At 50.7% G+C, this 20,140-nt stretch overlaps 1 protein-coding gene across 1 annotated transcript in view; it reads right to left on the bottom strand.

Annotated features, from left to right (window-relative positions):
- Positions 1-7,182: 7,182 nt before the first annotated feature.
- LOC122371578 (dnaJ homolog subfamily C member 13-like) overlaps positions 7,183-20,140 on the bottom strand; it is a 33,521-nt gene continuing 20,563 nt past the window's right edge. The window contains exons 25-44 of the mRNA XM_043348000.1: positions 19,729-19,930; positions 19,251-19,442; positions 18,858-18,993; positions 18,373-18,557; positions 17,913-18,104; positions 17,359-17,538; positions 16,959-17,126; positions 16,397-16,627; positions 15,973-16,150; positions 15,420-15,437; positions 12,325-12,443; positions 11,721-11,868; positions 11,309-11,421; positions 10,879-11,048; positions 10,514-10,595; positions 10,151-10,372; positions 9,442-9,537; positions 8,863-9,053; positions 8,441-8,628; positions 7,183-8,083 (exon numbers count right to left, since the gene is read on the bottom strand). Coding sequence (XP_043203935.1) covers positions 7,968-8,083; positions 8,441-8,628; positions 8,863-9,053; positions 9,442-9,537; positions 10,151-10,372; positions 10,514-10,595; positions 10,879-11,048; positions 11,309-11,421; positions 11,721-11,868; positions 12,325-12,443; positions 15,420-15,437; positions 15,973-16,150; positions 16,397-16,627; positions 16,959-17,126; positions 17,359-17,538; positions 17,913-18,104; positions 18,373-18,557; positions 18,858-18,993; positions 19,251-19,442; positions 19,729-19,930 — 3,127 coding nt within the window. The 3' untranslated portion in view covers positions 7,183-7,967. The remainder of the gene's footprint in view (positions 8,084-8,440; positions 8,629-8,862; positions 9,054-9,441; positions 9,538-10,150; positions 10,373-10,513; positions 10,596-10,878; positions 11,049-11,308; positions 11,422-11,720; positions 11,869-12,324; positions 12,444-15,419; positions 15,438-15,972; positions 16,151-16,396; positions 16,628-16,958; positions 17,127-17,358; positions 17,539-17,912; positions 18,105-18,372; positions 18,558-18,857; positions 18,994-19,250; positions 19,443-19,728; positions 19,931-20,140) is intronic.

Raw genomic sequence — 20,140 nt, 5'->3', positions numbered from 1 at the left:
GTACCATGAATCCTCACCAATGAAAAAGAGGTTGTGAATTTGGTAAAAGTTGGTATTTTCCTCATATTCCCAAGTCGGTTCGGTTTCGGTATTTTCACATGATCATTGTTGGTATTTGGTTTGGTATCGGTGTCCCGACCTTCTGCCATCCTCGTATCTATTGGCGTCCTCTTGCTGGTCATCGCCCTACTGATCATTGACGCCCTCACGTTGTTCGGGGCCCTCCTACATACTGGCGCCCTCCTGTTGAATGTTGATGACGTGGTCATCCTACCTATTGGCGCCCACTTCTTAATAAACGGCCTCCTACATATATTGGCGCCCTCCTGCTGCTCGCCAACCTACTACTACCAGTATAACGCCTTTTGGGGCAACTAACGGAGCGAGCGAGAGAGTGGGCCTTGCACGTACGAAATTTCGAGGGGGTACCTCCAACTGACTTGTGCACGGCACCATACTAACCGGTCTCTAGTGATGTGCCAAATTTGAACACAATCGGCCCAGCCGTTCTCGAGATCTGGAAGCGGCACCCTGCACGTGCGCACGTGCAAAATGGGTCCCAACTGACTTGTGCACGGCACCCTACTAACTGGTCCCTAACCGTGTACAAAATTTGAGCGCCATCGGTCCAGCCGTTCTCGAGATCTGGAAACGACCCCTGCACGTGCGCACGTGCAGCAGCACCCCAACTCTGGCACATGGATATGCAGTGCCTAATGGGTACCTACCTACATGCCAACTTTCAGCGCAATCGGCCAAGTAGTTACCGAGATATTGCAACAATTACAAAACTGACACCTCTTCGTTTTGCACGTGGCACGTGCATAAGGGGTCACCCACATGCATCGGAAATAGTCGTATACTTGGTAGAAGGCATGAAGCTACCCTACAAAAATTACCCCGTGTAAATCGGTCAAGTGGTTGCTGAGATATAAGCCTCGCAAAAGCGTGACCACGGCCGGCCGGCCGGCCGCTCATACTCAGAAATTTCCGTTAATCTAAGGAAGGACTACGCTCGCTTCGCTCGCTCCGTAATTAGTGCTATCCTGGCGAATGTTGATCGGGGCTCTCCTACCCTTTGGCGCCTTCATGTTGATTGCCGTCCTTCCACACATTGGCGTCCTTTTCTTGATAGCCATCCTCCTACCTATTGGCGCCGTCTTGTTGATCACCGCCCATCTGATCACAAGCGCCCTCCTGTTGATCGGCGTCCTTCCTCCTCACAGACGACGTCCTATTCAATATCACCGTCTTGGGAAAAACGCCCTCTAACTTTTGGTGTTTCTGTTTTCCTGTCATTCTCCGCCCTTCTACCCATTGGCGCCCTCCCGATGTTCGCAACCCAAGCCTACCTATTGGTGCCTTCCTGTCGAATGTTGATCGGGGCTCTCCTACCTTTTGGCGACCTCCTGTTTAATGTTGATCGGGGGCCCTACTACCTATTTAGCGCTCTCCTGATGATCTCCGCCCTCTCAACCATTGACACTATCCTGCCGATCACAGCCCATCTACCTATTGGCGACCTCTGTTGATCGCTGCCCTCCTATCATTTATCTACTCGTAAGCTTAACCCGCGCACCGACGGGGGTCTGCGCCAACTTAGTACCGACGGGGGGGGGGGGGGCGGATGACCGCCCCCCCCCCTGAGATCTCGAGAACGAAACAAGATAGCGACAAGCGGTAAACGGCATCGGATACGCACGGTCAAGATCTACAATTTTTACACAGGTCATTTTCAGGTCAGGTCAAAGATGACGTCACAGGGGTCGAAAAAGTCAAAATGGCGGCGCTAAATATGAAGAGAGTTTTTCTCGAATAACTTTCGAATTAGTCAAGGTAGGAACAAACTAAGGGCATCATCGTGATCCTCTCGTCAATCCGCATCGAATGATATATATGTTGACCTCGAAAGGTCAAGGTCAAAGGTTGACCTCAGGTCACGTGACCTCGAGGTCATCATGTATATCATTCGATGCGTCTTGACGAGCTGAACACAATGAGACCATCCACGCGTCTGTATCTTGTTCCTGTACGGAGTTATTGGCCAAAAACCTTTGGTGACCTTTGATGACGTCACATGACCTCACAGCTGCCCAACAGCAAAACAGACCTCAAGGTAGTGAAGGTTGATCGTATATGAAGTCATGTATGGTATATGGGGCCATTCCGACCCGTTTTAGTGGTAAAAACAGGGAGTTGATTTTTCCCCCATTGACTTATAATGGGGAGGTCGCGAAATTGACCTGACCTTAGGTCACCGATATCAAAATTCCGAGATATACAAATTGTAGCTACTAATGACCTAATAACATCCTGCGACTTTCAAAGGCCTCCGACATCTACTGTAGCTCTGGCACGGTGACAAAGTTGCAAAAAAGTGACTTGAGGTTGGGTCATTCAAAGTGACCTGGTGACCTGACCTTGAAAGGTAGGAAGTTCAAACTTGCACACCATGTGTAAAATTGATAAGGGAATAGTCATACCAAATTTCGCGGCGCTACGCGCCGCGGTTTTCCCGCTATTCGCGAAAAACCTCAGGGGGGGGGCGGATATCCGCCCCCCCCGTCGGTGCGCGGGTTAATTAAGTATTTCCCAGCATAGCCGTTCTCTTGCACAATGTGATGCATTGCCTGGGAAAACTGATACAATGGAACGTGTATTCAGCACAATGAATGAAGTATACCTACCAAATGTATGAGTAGATAAGTGAAACTTTTTTAAATATAAAGGTACTGTATTAAAGAAAGCATTTGCAAACGCGTTTCGCATATATCTTCGTCAGTGCTAGCTTCCTATAATACAAAATCAAAATGGTACAAAAGTTCACAACTCATCACAAGTACACACCCAGACCGCAAATCACCCCTCCTAAGCAGGGGCGGCGCCACGGGTTTTCGATAGGGGGGGACGGGGACCGAAAATCGAAAATCCCAAAAGTAGATACCTACTGATCGTGTATGCAAAAAAAAAAAAAAAACGAGGCACGTAACGCCGCGAAACTTGGCAAGGCCCAAAACACATCGAATGGTGCATCCCGTTTCCAAACTTATCCTAGGACACCTAAGATCGATCACCTTTTCAAGCATCCTTGCCTCTAAATCAAAATTTGCAGTCTTGCCAACTCAAAGCTGGTTTCCTACAAGCTGCGAATTGCTTAGGTATGAGTAGCAGTGCCAGCTATTCTTACGTTTCGTACTTTCAAATTTTCGATCTTACGTCTGGTCAGCTTCAGGGCTTCACCATCATATAGTCATGGAGGAAAAGTGGGAATGTCTTCTGCTCTGACAAGTGCGCCAAAACTGCAATATAATTTCAGAATCATGACATCACCACCTGATCCATATGCAACGGGCAGGGTGCAGCTAATGGCTAGCCGTCAGTGGTCATGTCATCGGTGGTCACTCAAAAGGCCATGCTAGGTCATGGAAGGTCACCAGCCGTTATTCGATCACACTTTCTGATGGATTTTACTTGCCAAGAGCTTCGCGGGAAAAGCGAGCACATGCACCGTTGATGCACCGTTGAAAAAAATTGAGTGAAAGGGTCTCAGGTCCGGCGACCTCTGCAGGTGAAATGCCCCAGGGTAGGATTCCGGTGCTTGTTGATTAACTTCGTCAAAAATGGCAGTAGAGCTGTGATGTCGGCACCATTGTTTTCGTCATGATCGAGCTGGCACGCCCTGCATCGTTCTCATATTCACCCTCCAATCGTAACAACTACAGCAGGGATTGGCAAATGGCGGGGCACCCCCTTTGGGAGGTAATGAAGGTCTCTGGAAACCTCATCCCACATCTCTTTAGCATTAGTGGCTCTCCTTATGGAACAGGTTTCTTGACTGGTTTGTTTCACCCCAGAATTCAAAGACTAGTCAAGGTAAAACCGAGCGCACCACAATGAGCACAATTTGATAAGCTGGTGTATCTCAATTTTCATGTAGAACCTTTCACGTATCACGGACCTAAAACCCTTTCGTGCACTCATGCAAAAGCAACTGCCATGTTTCAACAGCTGGTAATGGCATTTTCACAGCCGCTGACGTAAGAAGGGGAGGGATGGGGGCTCGATTAGACCCCCAGCCGTTCGGCCGCCGACCGAACTTAGTTTTGCAGAAAAAAAAAAACGAGTGCTATCGAACCCCTTGACGAGAGGGAGCCGATGCTATATCCAATTATAAGGTCTTGGGCTACTGCGTGCTTTTTGGTCCTGCCTGTGATCTATCCGAACACTTCTCCCCACAAGTGCTGGGGTTAAATGGCATAGATTTCAAATGGTTCCTGTGGTAGAACTGCCATGCTTGAATTTGACTAATTAGGAATGGAAAATTTTCATTACGAGCGAGCGAGCGCAGCGAGCGAAGTGAGTCTTTTCAATATAACGGAAAAATCTCAGTATGAGCGGCCCGGCCCGGCCCGGCCCGGCCCGGCCCGGCCTGTAACGCTTTTGAGAGGCTTACATCTCAGCAACCGCTGGACCGATTGGCCTGCGGTCTTTTTTGTTAGGTAGCCCCATCCCTTCTACCCCGTAATTGACTACTTTTGATGCATCTCAGTGACCGTCGTGGCACGTGCCACGTGAAAAGTCAAGGGTGTTCAAGCTGTTTTGCAAAAGTAGTGATTTTGAGAGGCTCATATATCAGCAGCCGCTTGGGCGATTGACTTGCGGTAATTTTTGTAGGGTAGCTGCATCCCTTCTACCAAAGGTCGGATACTCTTCATCTATGTGAGTGACCCCCACTGCACGTGCAAAATACAACAATAAGAGGTGCCAAATTTGTTCCCATTGTAGTAACTCGGTAATTACTGGGGCGATTTCGCTGAAACTTGGCATACAGGTAGGCAACCACCAGGCAATGCATTCCCATGTGTTGCGGTTAGGGTGCTACTGCACGTGCGCACGTGCAGGGGGCGTTTCCAGATCTCGAGAACGGCTGGGCCGATTGCGCTCAAATTTGGTACACTGTTCGGGACCGGTTAGTAGGGTGCCGTGCAAAAGTCATTTTGGACCCCGTTTGCACGTGCGCACGTGCAGAATGCCGTTTCCAGATCTCAGGAACGGCTGGGCCGATTGCGTTCAAATTTGGTACACCGCTAGCGACCGGTTAGAAGGGTGCTTTGCACAAGCCCGTTGGAAGTACCCTCTCGCCCTTCTGCACGTGCAGGGCTCACTCTCTCGCTCGCTCGTCCTTCGCCCAAAAGGCGTTTTACTGGTATAGTAACGGAAATCTATGGAATTTCAGTGAACTTGGTTTTATCGGCAATGGGGTCTGGCAGTGGGGTGGGGATGTAATAAGTAATAACTCTGCCTGGCGCCCCAAAACGGGGGCACGATCCCCGAGGCCCTGCCGATCACCTTATAACTACAGGCATCACAGCTCCACACCTTTTGCAGATGGCCAGGACCCCCTGCGATGCATCCCAACAGCAATCTTTATTCAGAACCTGCCTTGATTAACCAACGATGCATTAAATGCGACGGATAGCTCTATAATGCATTATTATCAACTATTGAACGGGCCTCGCCGATAGGGGGGTACTGTACCCCCCTAACTTTCGATAGCGGGGGACCTGTCCCCCCCGTCCCCCCCGGTGGCGCCGCCCATGCTCCTAAGGTGTAAAAGCCCCTTATGGTTGACACACTTTGAATTAATGCCGACTCCTATATATACCTACCAAAGCTATTTACGCTCTAACATGGATGAAACGCGTCTTGGTCTTAACTGATTGATTTTACAACCATGGCTGGTGTTTCTGAAGATTGTTGCTGCTATGCTGCTGCATTCTCGCTGTGAGCTTGTATGCTTTCGCATCTCTTGCTCCGGTGTCGATTCGATACGGTGATTTGGTGTGGATGCCGTCACCAATAAACTTTTTCTACACCGTCACCCATGGGCAGAACGTCTCCACCAACCTTTATTTTTGTCCCACTAACTTTGCTAAAGGGACAAGAAAAGCTTCGAATGGTGAATGCATAACAGGTGTGCCTAAAAAGCAGAAAAAGGTTGTTTTTTGACAATTCTACGGGACTTCGGCGCGGCATTTAAAGAACGTATGGTCGAAAGAAATTTGGTGCCCACAAGCCAATCGCTTGCAACCTTTTTGTCGCGTGTGATATTAACCCGATACCAAGTTTCGCAGCACTGCGCGTCGCCGCTTTCCTTACATACGCAAAAAAAGCTGGTGGCGTGGTAAAAACGCCCCCTCCCCCTCCTGAGCGATCGCTAAGGATTTTTTTTATATCGCCACCGTACATACGGCGCCCTCCTTGGGTGAGGTGACGCCCTCCTAACCTTTGCTCCCCCCCCCCCTCCTTCGCGATATTCTAAACACGCCGCTGACTACAATTTTGAATTTTGTTTTCGTTGAATTGGCTGGCGGAAAAAAATATGCTTGTAGAGCAGATTAAGCTAGTTGGTTTACTTCGGTGGTACACATTTACCCCTCCGTTGGTTCACTCACCAGATCTAGGAGGCCCCTATACACAAAAGGCCCTTTTTCGCCGGGAGGCCCCCACGATATCTTGCCCACCCTTTCAAAAATGCAATCCGCCGGCACTGCGAACGTGTATCAGCTCATGTTTGCAACCGCTAGTTCAAACACCATCATTTCATTACCGTACCAACAGGCAGGACTCTGCCACCTTCAATTTTGTTCCGGGGCAGCTGAATGTATGTAATGGTGCGCATTTTTTAGTCGGATCCCAATCCTAACGTGTTTTGACTTTTGCTTGCTCTTCATGATTTCGACCATTCACCGGTAACACGCTATTACTTTGACTTGGCTTGTCTATAAAGCCAATAACCTTCCTGCCATTCCCATCAGGTCACCGCTGTGGCAGCTGGAAATCATCCAGTATTCAGTTGTCGTATCTCGAACACGGCCTCGCGCTGATGCATTCCTGGAGTGCATTACGTGTATAGTTCGGCTAAACTCGCGCCACTCGGACCACCTCGGTGGTTACAACCTTCAAAACGGCCCGCTTCGATCGTTTCCAACAGTCGCCAATCACTCCGAGCCTGCGAGATGGGACTGTCTGCTGCCAGGCTGCATCCCTATAACCTCATGTGGCTTGATGAAAAACAAGCCACATCACAGTACTTTATCTCATCACCCATGACCGTACTGACGTCTACATCCGTTTCTAGCCAGCCACACCGTCCGACGAGCCCACCCACAAACCTCGGAGTCTGTTCAATATTGAATTATCTATTTGATGCGTTCGGTGAATATATGATAGTGCCACTTCCGTTGGCGGCCGTGCCGCACAGTGCGACTGGGCACCGCGCCGGGCGGCCTCACTGTACAAAATATACACACACGTAACGCACACTGCGACGAGCACCGATATAAATATTCATAAGACGGATGGTCGAGCCCGACCGACGCATCCGCGAATGTCTCCGCATGCATCGGACTTTGATAACGGGCTATCACATGATTATATCGGCCGGCGGCGGCAGCGCACAGGAATCAGGCGGACCAGCCACAGACAGCGGAGAAAGCGTCCGTCGGGGCGGACCGGCCGGCTGGCCACCTGAGCCGTCCACCGACCACAGACAGGTGCCAGGCACCCCTCACCCCTCCCCGCCCCCACACCAACCCAGGCCGGTCACATCTCGGATAATCAACATCTCGCGGGCGCCGCCACTCGAACGTCCACCTGCCGAGCCCTGTCTGCGCTCCTAACTACACAACATATTCCCGTCTCCTGAGCACATATATACACTCACACTCTCTCACCCTCCCTGACGCTCCGGGCGAACGCATGCGATACATACACATAAAATATCACTTGTAGTATTGGGCCGACGCTTCGACGTGCGGATAACAAAAAGCGCATGGGCTCTGGAAACGCTCTAACCACCGTTCGGTCGCGGACCGCCGGGCGGTTTAACCGCTCCTGACCCGGCCGGGGACGTGTCACAGCCCCCGGCCGGTCGGCGGCGGTCTCTGAGCCGACTAGGGCGGCCGCTATAGGAGGCCGCCGCTCGTGTTGAAGCTGTCCTCGTGGTCGACGTCCGGCGGCGCGTCCGGCATCATCTTGGCAGTGCCGGCCGTCAGGTAGCCGGCCACGCCGGGCGTGCCGCCTGTCAGACGGACGGGAACGGTCAGAGGGGAGCGGAGGGGGGGGGGGGCTGATGGGAGAGGGGGTACCGGGGCAAAGGCGGGGTGGGGTGGGAATGGTGCCGCAAAAAACACGCCGTAGGTAAATGAGACTTAACTAAGTGTTTTCAAATTTAAAAAAACTTACGCCGAGTCATCCCCACCTTATGCCATTCATTTTCACTTTGTTTTGTCTTGAAATTGAGTCCCTTCCACGCTATAAACTCATTTGAGACGATTATAGCCTGCAGACGACACCACGGGCGTTAAGATTAAACCCAGCTATCTGGTACCCATTTCCCACAGCTCTCAGGGGGAATGGGTACGGCCGCCGTCCTCACCGGTGAGGTAGCCGGCCGTGGTCGTACTGGTGATGAAGAGGTCGTGCTTCTGGTCGCGGTACTCGGGCCACACCTGCGACCGGTTCAGGATCGCAGACACCTGCTCGCCGTGCTGCAGGCTGCGTGTCATCGCCTTCAGCGCCTTCACGATCTGCGCCTTCACGGCCGCTGGGTTGTCCGACTCGAGCCTGAAGGCCGCGGCAGGAAGGCGGAAGCGTCAGCGAGGGAACGAAGTCAGCTTGGAAATGACGAGCAGTGTGAGGATTAACACTAATTGATCACCATATCATACTCTACTGATCTACAACGAATCATTCCGTCCCCCTCACTTGGGCCAATGCTTGACGCCTGAATCGCCCTCAGAAAATAAGCCATGGTCGACAAACCAGCGTCTCCGCCAGTCACCCTCCCAGAATACCGACCTGCCGTCGAGCAGCGTCAGCAGGTACTGGACCAGCTTGGCGTCCAGGGCCTGCTGCACGAGCGGCTCGCTGTCACGAGAGAACAGCCGGTAGAGCGTGTCGCACGCCACGCCCACCATGTCGCGGCGCGCCTTCATGGCGTGCACCAGCGGACTGATACACTCAGACTGACCGATACTCTTGGTACATGCCTGAGGAGGGGAGGGGTGTGAATAGTCTAGGGTTGATGTTGATTAGAATTTGCGATGAAACAACGCAGTAATATATCAAGGACATACGATAATCTTCTTGTAGCCAGGCAAGTAAAACGCCTGAAGTGTTTTTGTTTGCCTAGAAACCACACATTACAATGCCAAGGCATGCCGCTTATTTTCCGGTATGTACCCTTCATTTTCCCGGCAAAACCGTCCACAAAGCCGACAAATTACCCCATTCACATAGTTCACTGCAAACGACCTGGGGAACTGTATACTGCTAACGGGATAAATCAGCCACAGTACACCTTTACGCGGCTGAGGGTGCACCCAATCACCACAAAACGACCTCTAGCCTTTCTGACCCCGTGCGACTTGCACTGACCTCGTTATCAGCCAGCTGGTGGACGATCATCAGACACGCTCGCAGCACGCCGTCGTTTTTACCATTCATCGCCTTGAACAGGCGCGGAATGTGGCCCTGTCGAGGAACCAGGGACGGTCAGAGAAAACACTCGCTTCGGTCACTTACAGTATGCCACGCCGTAGCCCTTAGTTCCCAACACGTAATGTTATATTTCACAGGCAGGGACGGCATGGCACCGTCCAACATCGGTCCACAGCTCGACTAACAATAACAGCCACGATAAGACATCCAGGAAATAACTCGACGGACTTTTACCGCGATAAATACCATAAATGGCGTTCAGTCGACGGACGATAAGGCACGGCCAGGGAAGTGTGGCGACGATTCAGGGACGCAGCTCACATGGCACATTTGAGCGCGACATGGAATCAACCGCGGGCAGACGCCACTCACTTCACAGACTTCAAGGTTCAGAAAATATAAGCGATGTGATCGCGAATATGTGGCGTATGTATTCACATTTAAGACGTGTCTTAAAAACATTTTTTGTGACATTCACACGTAAGTTATGTGCTCACACACATTGCGCACAAAACAAATATTCACACTTAATTAGAGCTTAGTAGACACACCACAGATTTCATATACACAAGTATTTTGAACGAACAGTGGAGCGTACAGTGTTTGACGGGTACAGTACCACACCCCGCCCTCTCCGTCGCCTCACCTGGGCGGGCAACGCGTCGAGCAGCGCCGGCTGGGCGTGCAGCAGCTGCACGGTGGCCGTGGCCACCATCTCCAGCACGTCCGGCTGGCCGGGCGGCGCCTGCTGCATCAAGGACAGCGCCGTGTCCAGCAGCTCGGTCAGGAACTCCCGCGGACGGCGCAGCACCCAGCCCGGGTTGGCGACGAACAGACGCAGGAACACGCCGCCCACCACCACCTCGCCCTGCCGGGGGAGGGAGAAGGGAGGTGGCGTAGCGGGCGGGGTCAATTACAAGGGTCGGCGACTGACTTGACAGTGAGTCGCTCGAGTCATATGCCACATACAATGACAGGCAGCGTAGAATTAAGTGCGTGTGGTTCTTACCTGAACGTTGGTGAACTGAACAGCAAAGTTGTCAGGCAGCTTCCACGTAGCATTCGGGTCGGCGCGCTGCTTCTGGTAGAATCTGGGGACCAGAAACAACGCGGTCATACATGAGACGTACTTTATCAGCACTGCTTTTACACAGTCACCACTCACCAGATAAACGGTAAAAACTCTTAGGACACGTCAACTTCGTCACATTGTTATCACGATACAGCATTCAGCATCATTTTTCAACAATAACCCTCCTAGCCCGAATTCTTCAAATTAGAGATATCTCTCAATGCGCTTTTCTTTTCTTCCTGCCCTCCCCGATTTCTTCACCGAATATGCCCCTCATGACATCCTCCGCCGCACCCACTCACGCCACTTTGAGCCGCCGCACGGTGTCGCAGATTTTCTCGCGCGCCTCGTCGTTCCAGATGAGCTCCGGGTTCTCCTGCACCGACTCGAACATGTGCACGCTGCTCTCGGGCGAGTCACGCATCGCGTCCATGTAGAGAGGCGGCAGGAAGCGCAGCAGAGTCAGACGAACCTGCGGCCGAACAACGGGAGTCGCGGTCAGGAGCAAGTGAAATGAGACGCTACAATAACGCTACAAAGAACATCAAGAAACGGCATGAAGTACTGCCTAGTTAGAATGAAGAGAACCTAGAGACAGACGAAAAAGTGATCATACTTTACATTGCAAAGGCGTTTCCGACCAGTTATAAGCATGGCCGCATTACAAATGTGAAATGAATAACTAATCAGCCGCTAAATTTCAGGTCCTTGACGAGCCACCGAATTACTAACCTTCGGTCCGACCAGTTTGTCGGCCAGCATTTTGGCCAGCAGCTCTGCCGTCTTGTTCCGGACGTCCGGGTGGGTGGCGTTACAGAACAGGTCCAGCAGGTAGATCACAGCGCCTGAAATGACAAAACAGCGTGGTGACTGACCGGTCTAATCGTATTTCCAGACTCGTACAAAAATATCTGCTTGTGAATGATTCAACCAGAAATTAAACAACAAGGTCCCTGCCAACTGCAGTCTTCAATGTCAATTCACATGACACAAAACGTATCATTAGTTGCATTTTAACAAACTAACTAAATAGCTAAGTACGCAGAAGGTAGACGACAAGACAGAGAAGATCTCTATCCTCCATATCAATTTCCTTAAAACCAAAACATGTCAGCCACCGCCGCACACCCCGACCGCGCCTTACCGCGACTCATGCTGTCCTTGACAATCTTGGTGTTGGACATGAGCGCGTGCAGCGTGTCCAGGGACTGCAGCAGTGCCAACGGCAGGCTGTGCAGCAGCAGCAGCAGCGACGTCACCACCTCAGAGGCCGCGATGTCGTTCACACACTCCTGTGGAGCGACGGTAGCAAGACATGGTCAAGGGCAGTGATTGGAGGTTAGAAACTGTACGTTTATTTATATAAGACAGGATAGTCTCTAGAAAAATGAGATAAGAATGACGATTATTTGCTAAGTGATGTCGTGGCCTGGTGGTCGATAAGTGTATCGTCTTTGAAGCTTCATTTAGCTTCGGTAGGTATGTCAGTAATTATCACCGATCAAATATCGGGAAATAAGGGTCGGGGTCTACGCAACAAGCTCTTCTTAGCATGGGTTCCGGCTCTGTCAATCCGTCCATTCAAACATTCGAGCTAAATTTATTTTAAAAAAAATATCACACATCCACAGCTGGCTGATATCATTCATCTCAAACAACATCAGAACTGTAACACTAAAACGAGGCAATGGACTTCATCCTCCCTCTCTACCGTCCAGCCAAGAGCACACAGCTCCGCCCCTCCTCACCTGGTTTCCGGTGACACAGGAGATGGCGTTCAGGGCCCGCTGCTGTACCCCGGTCATCCCCTCCAGACGGAGCAGTCCGAACAGTAGAGAGAAGTGGCCGATACACTGGAACTCCACGCCTGAAACACGAGCGAGGGCGAGAGTGACGGAGGAGCGATGATTGAGAAAAGAGAGAGGACAGCCCAATTAAAGCAGGAATAACTGAACTAAGCTGAATGAGGAGCAGGTATCGAGAGGGTTAGGGTGATTTACGGAGGGACATTATTGACAGGAGGTTAAAAATAAGCACGGCGATGCAGATCCTTGGAGGTGAGCTGCAGCTTTGGGACAATATTTCCCGTTTGCAATTGATGCGCAGGCAATGTGCATGCAACACAACATCGCATGTCTCTACTTTTCACAGTACATGCCTGAAACTTTCACTTTGATCACTGATTTGACGCCTCAAGCGTCCTCGCGATCGTGCAAATGCCCAATAAAACGCAACATGAAATTCTGAAAAATTATGGTAGCTTTACCTTACGAAAAATAGCATGAACAAACTTATACATTTACCAACTATGCCGTCCAAAGCCAAAACACCGTATGGGCCATTTTTTCCGAAATCAGGTTTTTGATACCAGGACAATCCATTTTTGACGCTGCGTTTAGCTGTACCATTTATAGTTTTGTATCAAAAATATATTTTTTATTATATTCGATAAGGTATTATGGCTTTTGTGGATAAACCATGATTAAGCTACTTGGTGCCACCAAAATGCCGTATGGAGTGTGATTGTGAAATTCATCAGTTGTTTCAAGTCGTCAACTCATGCCAAAACACCGTATCACAGCGATGTGGTCTTTTGGCCTTGGCGGACGCTGGACCTATGCCACTGCATGCCACCGTTTCACGTGCGATGCGGTCTTCTGGCTTTGATTTCGAACGAGATTTCCGACAAAACCAGTGACAAAAACACCGTATTGACTGATATGCGGTATTTTGGCATAGGTTGGTGTCGGTAAATCCCCATCACCTTGAGATACACTCTTTTGGCACGAATGATTCAACGTGTTTCGGAAATAAGCTACCCAATATGAAATACATGACAAAATTGACGGCGAGAATAATAACGACACAATTTTTAGAGGAATAATATTTAAAGATGTAAGCCGTTAGAGCAATTAACCTGCCACACTATCACGTGGGCGAAGTGGCTCAGATCGAGGCTGCTCTGAATGCAGCAAACAGGCGGCCCACCTCACTTTAGGCAAGGAAGCCAGTGGCGAATATCGAAGAGAGGCCGATCGTGATTGGGCTGACGACGGGGTGACGGTGACGGTGTCAGTATGATGAAAGAGGTGATGATACATACGATTAGGTCTGGCCATGCTCCTTCGTCCCTGGCTTACGTGTCTTCAACTGAACAGCGTGGCAATGCCCGAGAACACCCGCAGCGTCAGAAAGGACTGTTGTCATGTGGTGTCCGTTTGCATCGTCTGGGAGGTGTAGCCGGACGTTGAACTGGTGGAGGTATCTGGTATTTACTTTTTGCTTGCAACTTGGGTCTTTCACACAGACCAAAAGTGGACGCTGATGGATGCTGTTCAGTGTTCAGTGTGCAATCGAACCACCTCACAATCCAGACTGACGCTAAAGTCGATCTAACCTGAAAACACCGGCATGAATGCCGATGTCGTAGCCGTGCCAGGTAAGTTAACCCAAAACCGAATCAGAAATCAGTTGGTTTCGGTACCTGTGAAAGCGGCCAGTGAACGCTTGAATATGCGTGCAACTCAGACTTTCCTGTAACTAGAAGATGGCAAAACTTCCGTTGCTTCATTTAACTATTTTTAGCACCGTCTTCTTAATGTAGCCAATTTGTAGAAAATCCTGATGTACGCATCAAACGTTCGCCCCCTCGGCTTGTCTTCAGTCTCCGACTCTCCGTCATCAAACACATTCCGCTCTCCCCTTTGTAGACTGGGTGAAAGTCCCAAGTTTCAAGCAAAAAAGTGATGCAGCCACGTCCAGATATCTCCACCAGTTCAACGTCCGGCTACACCCGTCGTCCCAGACGATGCAAACGGACACCACATGATAACAGTCCTTTCTGACGCTGCGGGTGTCCTCGGGCATTGCCACGCTGTTCAGTTGAAGACACGTAAGCCAGGGACGAAGGAGCATGGCCAGACCTAATCGTATGTATCATCACCTCTTTCATCATACTTACACCGTCACCGTCACCCCGTCGTCAGCCCAATCACGATCGGCCTCTTCGATATTCACCACTGGCTTCCTTGCCTAAAGTGAGGTGGGCCGCCTGTTCGCTGCATTCAAAGTAGCTTCGATCTTATTTACTTTGCCCACGTGATAGTCTGGCAAGTATTGCTGAAATGCCTTTGACCCTAGAACATTCCCCTAATTATTCGTGAATTTTGTCGCCAACTCCATATAGACCCGCCTATTTCCTACACATGATGCAGCATCGATGATTCCGAATGCTGGCAATTGTCGATGGATCATTCCATCATGTAAACTGTATGCTTCAACTTTAGCGTAACTTGGAGGTCATCCAAGCCAAAACACCGTATTGGGGCATAAAACGCGATACGGTGTTTTTGCTTCGCGAAAAGGCACGAAATTTACATACAAACCAAGCCAAAACACCATATCGAATGCTAAGTAAAATGATAATGATTACTATGAAATTTGAATAAATGTATCAATTCTGCAAGATCAGACAATTCTAATGGTCTTTTTCCTATCACGGAATGTTGATTCCTTCACATAGAAATCACACCTCAAAGTAAGAAAGCTTAAAATCGTTCTCCTGTAAAATTTGAAAAACCTGGGATGCGGTGTTTTGGCTTTGGACGGCACTGTCTATCAAACATGATAGAAAGTTGACTTCTTCTTTTCGGTCAGATTTTTTTTTATGAAAAAAAAAAACGGATGGTAGACGAAATCAGAAAATTTCCAACGAAACTAAGACATTTAAGAGCATCATTTGCCTGTCTTGCCAGTCGCATGCCACAAGCTTTTCCATCACTGGCGGTTCATGCTAACAATGACAGCGTGCGGCGGGCCAGCCCGCACGGACCGACCCCCTCACCTAATTCCCGCGGCTCCGCTGTAAAAACCCCGCACAAGGGACATTAGTGCCGAAACGTGTACAGCCGCGTACCAGCGTTTAGTGTGCACCCGTTTGGCGGTAGGGTGGGGAACACACTGATGAAGTGCCCAGACATAGGTAAACGAATGACGTTCTTTTCAGCTCCATGGTTCAAACACGTCAGGCCCCGAATATGTAATACACGCATCAAAATATACAATATACAACAAATTACAGGACCATGGTGAAGGAATATTTACATGGGTTTTGCAAATAATTGCAATCTAGGCAAAATGTATTGTGCAATGCGTGAATCATCGACTATGCGAGTCGACGGAATATGAATGTGCAACTGAATCAAGGTATTACTTAAAATATGATCCTTATTCCTTTATTTGCCGAAACCTCAAGACCAAACATCGCACTGTCATGCCTTTGTCATTCTTAGTACAGACATTATACAGCAGACATCCCAGGTCCCAAGCCGTCACCGGACCACTCAAGCACCACACACCTGTCCCAATCCGCCCCCTCCCCACCTATAAGCACATACCTGGGTTGTTTTGTATGACGTTGGCGAGCGCCTCGAGCGCCATCTCGGCGTGTTTCACCTTGATGCCGCTGGCGTCGCTGGTGTCGGCCGGCGAGGCCGCCATGGCCTGCAGGCTGTGCAGGTACTGGGCCAGGGAGCCGATAAAGTCCAGCAGGTCGATGGCCAGACCCTTGGGGTTCTGAAACAGACAGAAGTAATGGCAGCGATGGTGCGGGGATTATGCAGCCAGAAGCAAAGGAACATAGACCAAGAGGCCGACCAAACTTTTTGGCTCTCAACCAAATGCGGTTAATTTTATTTTAGCTGAGAAAAAGATAGGGCCTTTATAGGAACGATACTTATAAAAAGACAGACAGAAGCCAGTCGCAAACGTCTTACACTTAACTTCACCGTCTCCACCTACTAAGAAATCCCAATGCCTCACCTCGAGTGGGAAGGAGGGCTGCTGGTTGTACACCCTGACGAAGATGTTGCCCACCACCAGCTCGTCCTTGTGAGCCGAGAAGCGGAACTCGGCGCCGAAGTTGGGGTCGCTCTCGCCGGTGCGTATTTTGCTCGTCTGCTGCTCCTTGAGGAACTCCCGCAGCTCGGTCCGGGTGCTGTTGTCCCAGATGATGTACGGACTCTCCGTGTTGCTGTTGAGCAGCTTTAGAACCTGTCGGACGCAAAGGGCAGCGTCGGTCATAGAACGTCCAAACGGTGAAAATCCGGACAAGGTACCCTGATATGCCGCTCAACCTCCCATGAGTTCTCCGTGAGTCTGCTGCCCCAACGCGCTCTACCGTGTCTTCAGTTCGCACCCTTAGCTCCCAGGCCAGCATCCCGAAACCCAATCTCTTCAGGCTGGCCTCCATCCCTATCCCAGACCCCAAGACTGGTAACCCTTAGCTCAAGTACCCTGTATCTATCCCACACCAGCCTCTACTCTGTGGGTCTCTGCCTCCATTCTTCCCACCACGCCAGTCACCCGCCTCCTCCATCCCCACCTCGTTCATTTTGTACTGCCGCAGCAGGTGGACCAGGTAGGGTGTCAGCATGGCCATCAGAGCGGCGTCGATCGCCTTGTTAGGTGGCGTCTCTTCGTCGCCCGTCAGGTAGCCGGCCAGCCGAGCCAGAGCCAGCAGGGATTTCTTGGCCAGCGTGTTGGCGGCCTCCTGGGAAAGACGAGACACAAAATCATCAGTGGATGAGGAAAGAGTGCCAAAGCAGCCGCGGTAAATCGCGGCAAATTTACCGCGGCTGTGTACCGCGGCTATATTTATATTCTGCAATCACAATACACATGTATCCCAGCCGAAATGGCCATGTTCTTCGTTCCGGTCTTCTGCCCCCTCCATCATCCTAACCAGTGACCGACACCCCTCTTCCTTTCCCTCCCTTTCTCACCTGTTGGTTGGAGCTCTCCGACTTCTCCACGCCTCCCTCGTCGAGTGTGAAGTCGTAGTAGAAGAGGAAGAGCAGCAGGTGCCACAGCACACCGGCCTGCATCATGTGTAGCTGAAGGATGGAGTCGGCGGCGAACGCCGACACGCACTCCACGCCAATCACGCACAGGTGGGTCAGACGCTATCGGAGGGAGGGACGGGCGTCAGGTCAAATGGATTCAGCGGTGTTGGGGCTCTTTGCCAGGTATCAAGAGTGTGGGGCACAGGGTTAAATCTCAGCCGGATTGAGGTAAGACAACATTAATATAAGGTGTGGTTCGGAAAAGCCGGTCAAGCGAATAGATACAAAAGAAAGTCTAATAATGACACCTAGCTCAGATTTCCGCCATCAGTGACTGGTGAGGCAATCACTACATTAATGTTAGATACCAGCAAAACATTACATGCTAGCATGTAAAATAAATAAAGTCCTCGAAACAACTGAATCCACGTCATTCCAGCTGACCAATCCTTTACTCTAAAGCACCCCAATCGCCGCCCCCTTCCGTCTCTCACCTTGTAATAGAGCACCCTGCAGAGGTCCTGGATGATCTGCGGCATCTCGATCAGTTTATCCCTACACTGCTGGAACTGGGCGGCCACCGTGTAGCAGCGCGACACGTGGGAGCACACCTGGACAGCCACGTCCTCTGGCCGGGACGACTTGGAGAGCACTGAGCAGCACCGGTTGTACGCCGACTGCAGCAGCTGTGGGCGGACAGACGGGGATTAGTGTGGTTAAATAGGCCAGTCGTATAATAGACGTGATGTGCACGTTTGCCGGTTTGAGGAGAAGGCTGAAAATAGCACATCGAGGGCTTAGACGTTTTGTGTTCTCATAAAGTTGAGCTAGAAAAGGGGTAGCTAGCCAACGACTAGGTATGTGCTGTTCCTATCCAAGGATCGGTAACAGACCGAACCTCAATCTCCTTATCTCGAGTTCCCACAATATTCATCTCCGGTTTCCTCTCTTTACCTCGAGTCCCCTCTCCCGGCGCAGTTCCTCGGCGTTGAGTGCCGAGCAGCGGACGGTGTAGTAGGCCACCTCGGCGGCGGCAGACAGCAGCGGCGCCGCCTTGCTGAACAGCTGGTCGTCCTCGGTCTCCATACGGATGGTGGCTACCAGCATCGGGTAGCCCGCGTACTTGTACGGACGCAGCTCTGGGAAAAGAAACATGTTGGTAAAGTATAAACGGAACTATGTGCTTGTGCGGACGCAGCTCTGGGAACAGCAATAAACTGTTACATAAATTGATCCCCTTTAATACGAAAACAGCTGCTCTGGCATGGAGATAAATTGGGAACGAGAAAGACGGAAAAAACCCTATAACTGAACAGACACATATGATTTGTAACTGAGACACACAGTGGTATGTAACATGTCAATGGAGCTAAGTTCTTGCACAAACAGAGCATTGAAACCAAACCATGCACGCTGAGCCATAATTCGATCTCGCTTACCGTCGCCGTATCGTGAGAAGAGGATGCTCTGGGTCCGCAGGATGAGTACAATGTTGTGCGGGTCAGGGCCGTCCACAGTCCGCGCCGACCGGCTGCACAGGAACTCGTACGCCCTGTTCACGTCTTCAAACTTATCCTGCAAACAACGGGAGGATGCTAAGTCAATAGATAGTCAGCGAATGTTGGGACAAAATATGTTGGGAGGTTGCCATATTCTAAGAGACGGAGGCTTATCATTAAATACGAGCATGATCACGAAACATGAACATCAAGTCGAGACACGCAGCCATGACATGGTTTCTAAGTGCAAGGACTCAGCCGAAAAAAATAGCAGCCTAGCTTCTAAATAAAAGTCAGCGGCTCTTCAGCTAGTAAAACGCACTTTCCACTTACCCTGCCGTCGGGGTTTTTGTCGGGGTGGTACTTCTGCGCCAGTCGGAAGTAGGCCTTCCGCACGTGGTTCTGGTCATGGCTCTGACCGGGTTCGAGGCCGAGCACCCCCAGGGCGTCGTCCACCGACATACTGGGCGGCTTCTTTTCCACCTCACGCTTCCAGGCGAGCAGCACGTCCTTTAGCAGAGCCACCTGGTGTGAAGAGGCGAGGGGGAGATGTTAAGCCTGGAGGTAGGTCGAGTCAGAAATGTGGCGGACGACGGTAACGCAGATGCGAATACTTTTGATATACAAATCGGATAACTGAGCAAAAACGCTACCGAAAAATTGCAGCAGGCTGAAAATAATGGTAAACATACACACTGGAACGATGGACAACTTTTAGAATGATTCCAAAGTTCATTACAGTCCACGTTAAAAGTCCCGGACATGAGACCTAACCAGCCATCCACAAACAGGTAGATCCCGTGCATCTCACCGGGTCTCCGATCGGCCAGTCGGGGAACCGACTCGTGTCACACAGGTGGCGCAGGTAGAAGATGCTGCAGAACAGCTCGGACTCCAGCTGTGGGTACACCACGTGTGGCATCGGGCAGTACTGGTAGATGGCCCGCGTGTTGGAGCGCAGCCGGGGCGAAAAGTCGGCCAGGTGCGCCGCGATCCGGCCGATCATCATCTTCCTGTGGGGCCGCGAGACGGAGGTGTCAGAATGAGGGTGCTGCGATAGTGTGCGAGAGAGTGAGAATGACGATTGATATTCCAAGCGAGTTAGAGAAAGGAAAAAACCAGTATTAGTCCCCGATATAACACTGATTCAATTACCTATCCTGAACTTCTTTGTCCTTGATGCTTCATAAGCACTTCATTTTCGGTACAAACTGAGTTGCCAA

The sequence above is a fragment of the Amphibalanus amphitrite genome, unplaced genomic scaffold, assembly GCF_019059575.1.
Source record: "Amphibalanus amphitrite isolate SeventyFive unplaced genomic scaffold, NRLGWU_Aamphi_draft 001260F_arrow, whole genome shotgun sequence".
Lineage (NCBI taxonomy): Eukaryota > Metazoa > Arthropoda > Thecostraca > Balanomorpha > Balanidae > Amphibalanus > Amphibalanus amphitrite.
This window is presented reverse-complemented; position numbering and strand designations above follow the sequence as displayed.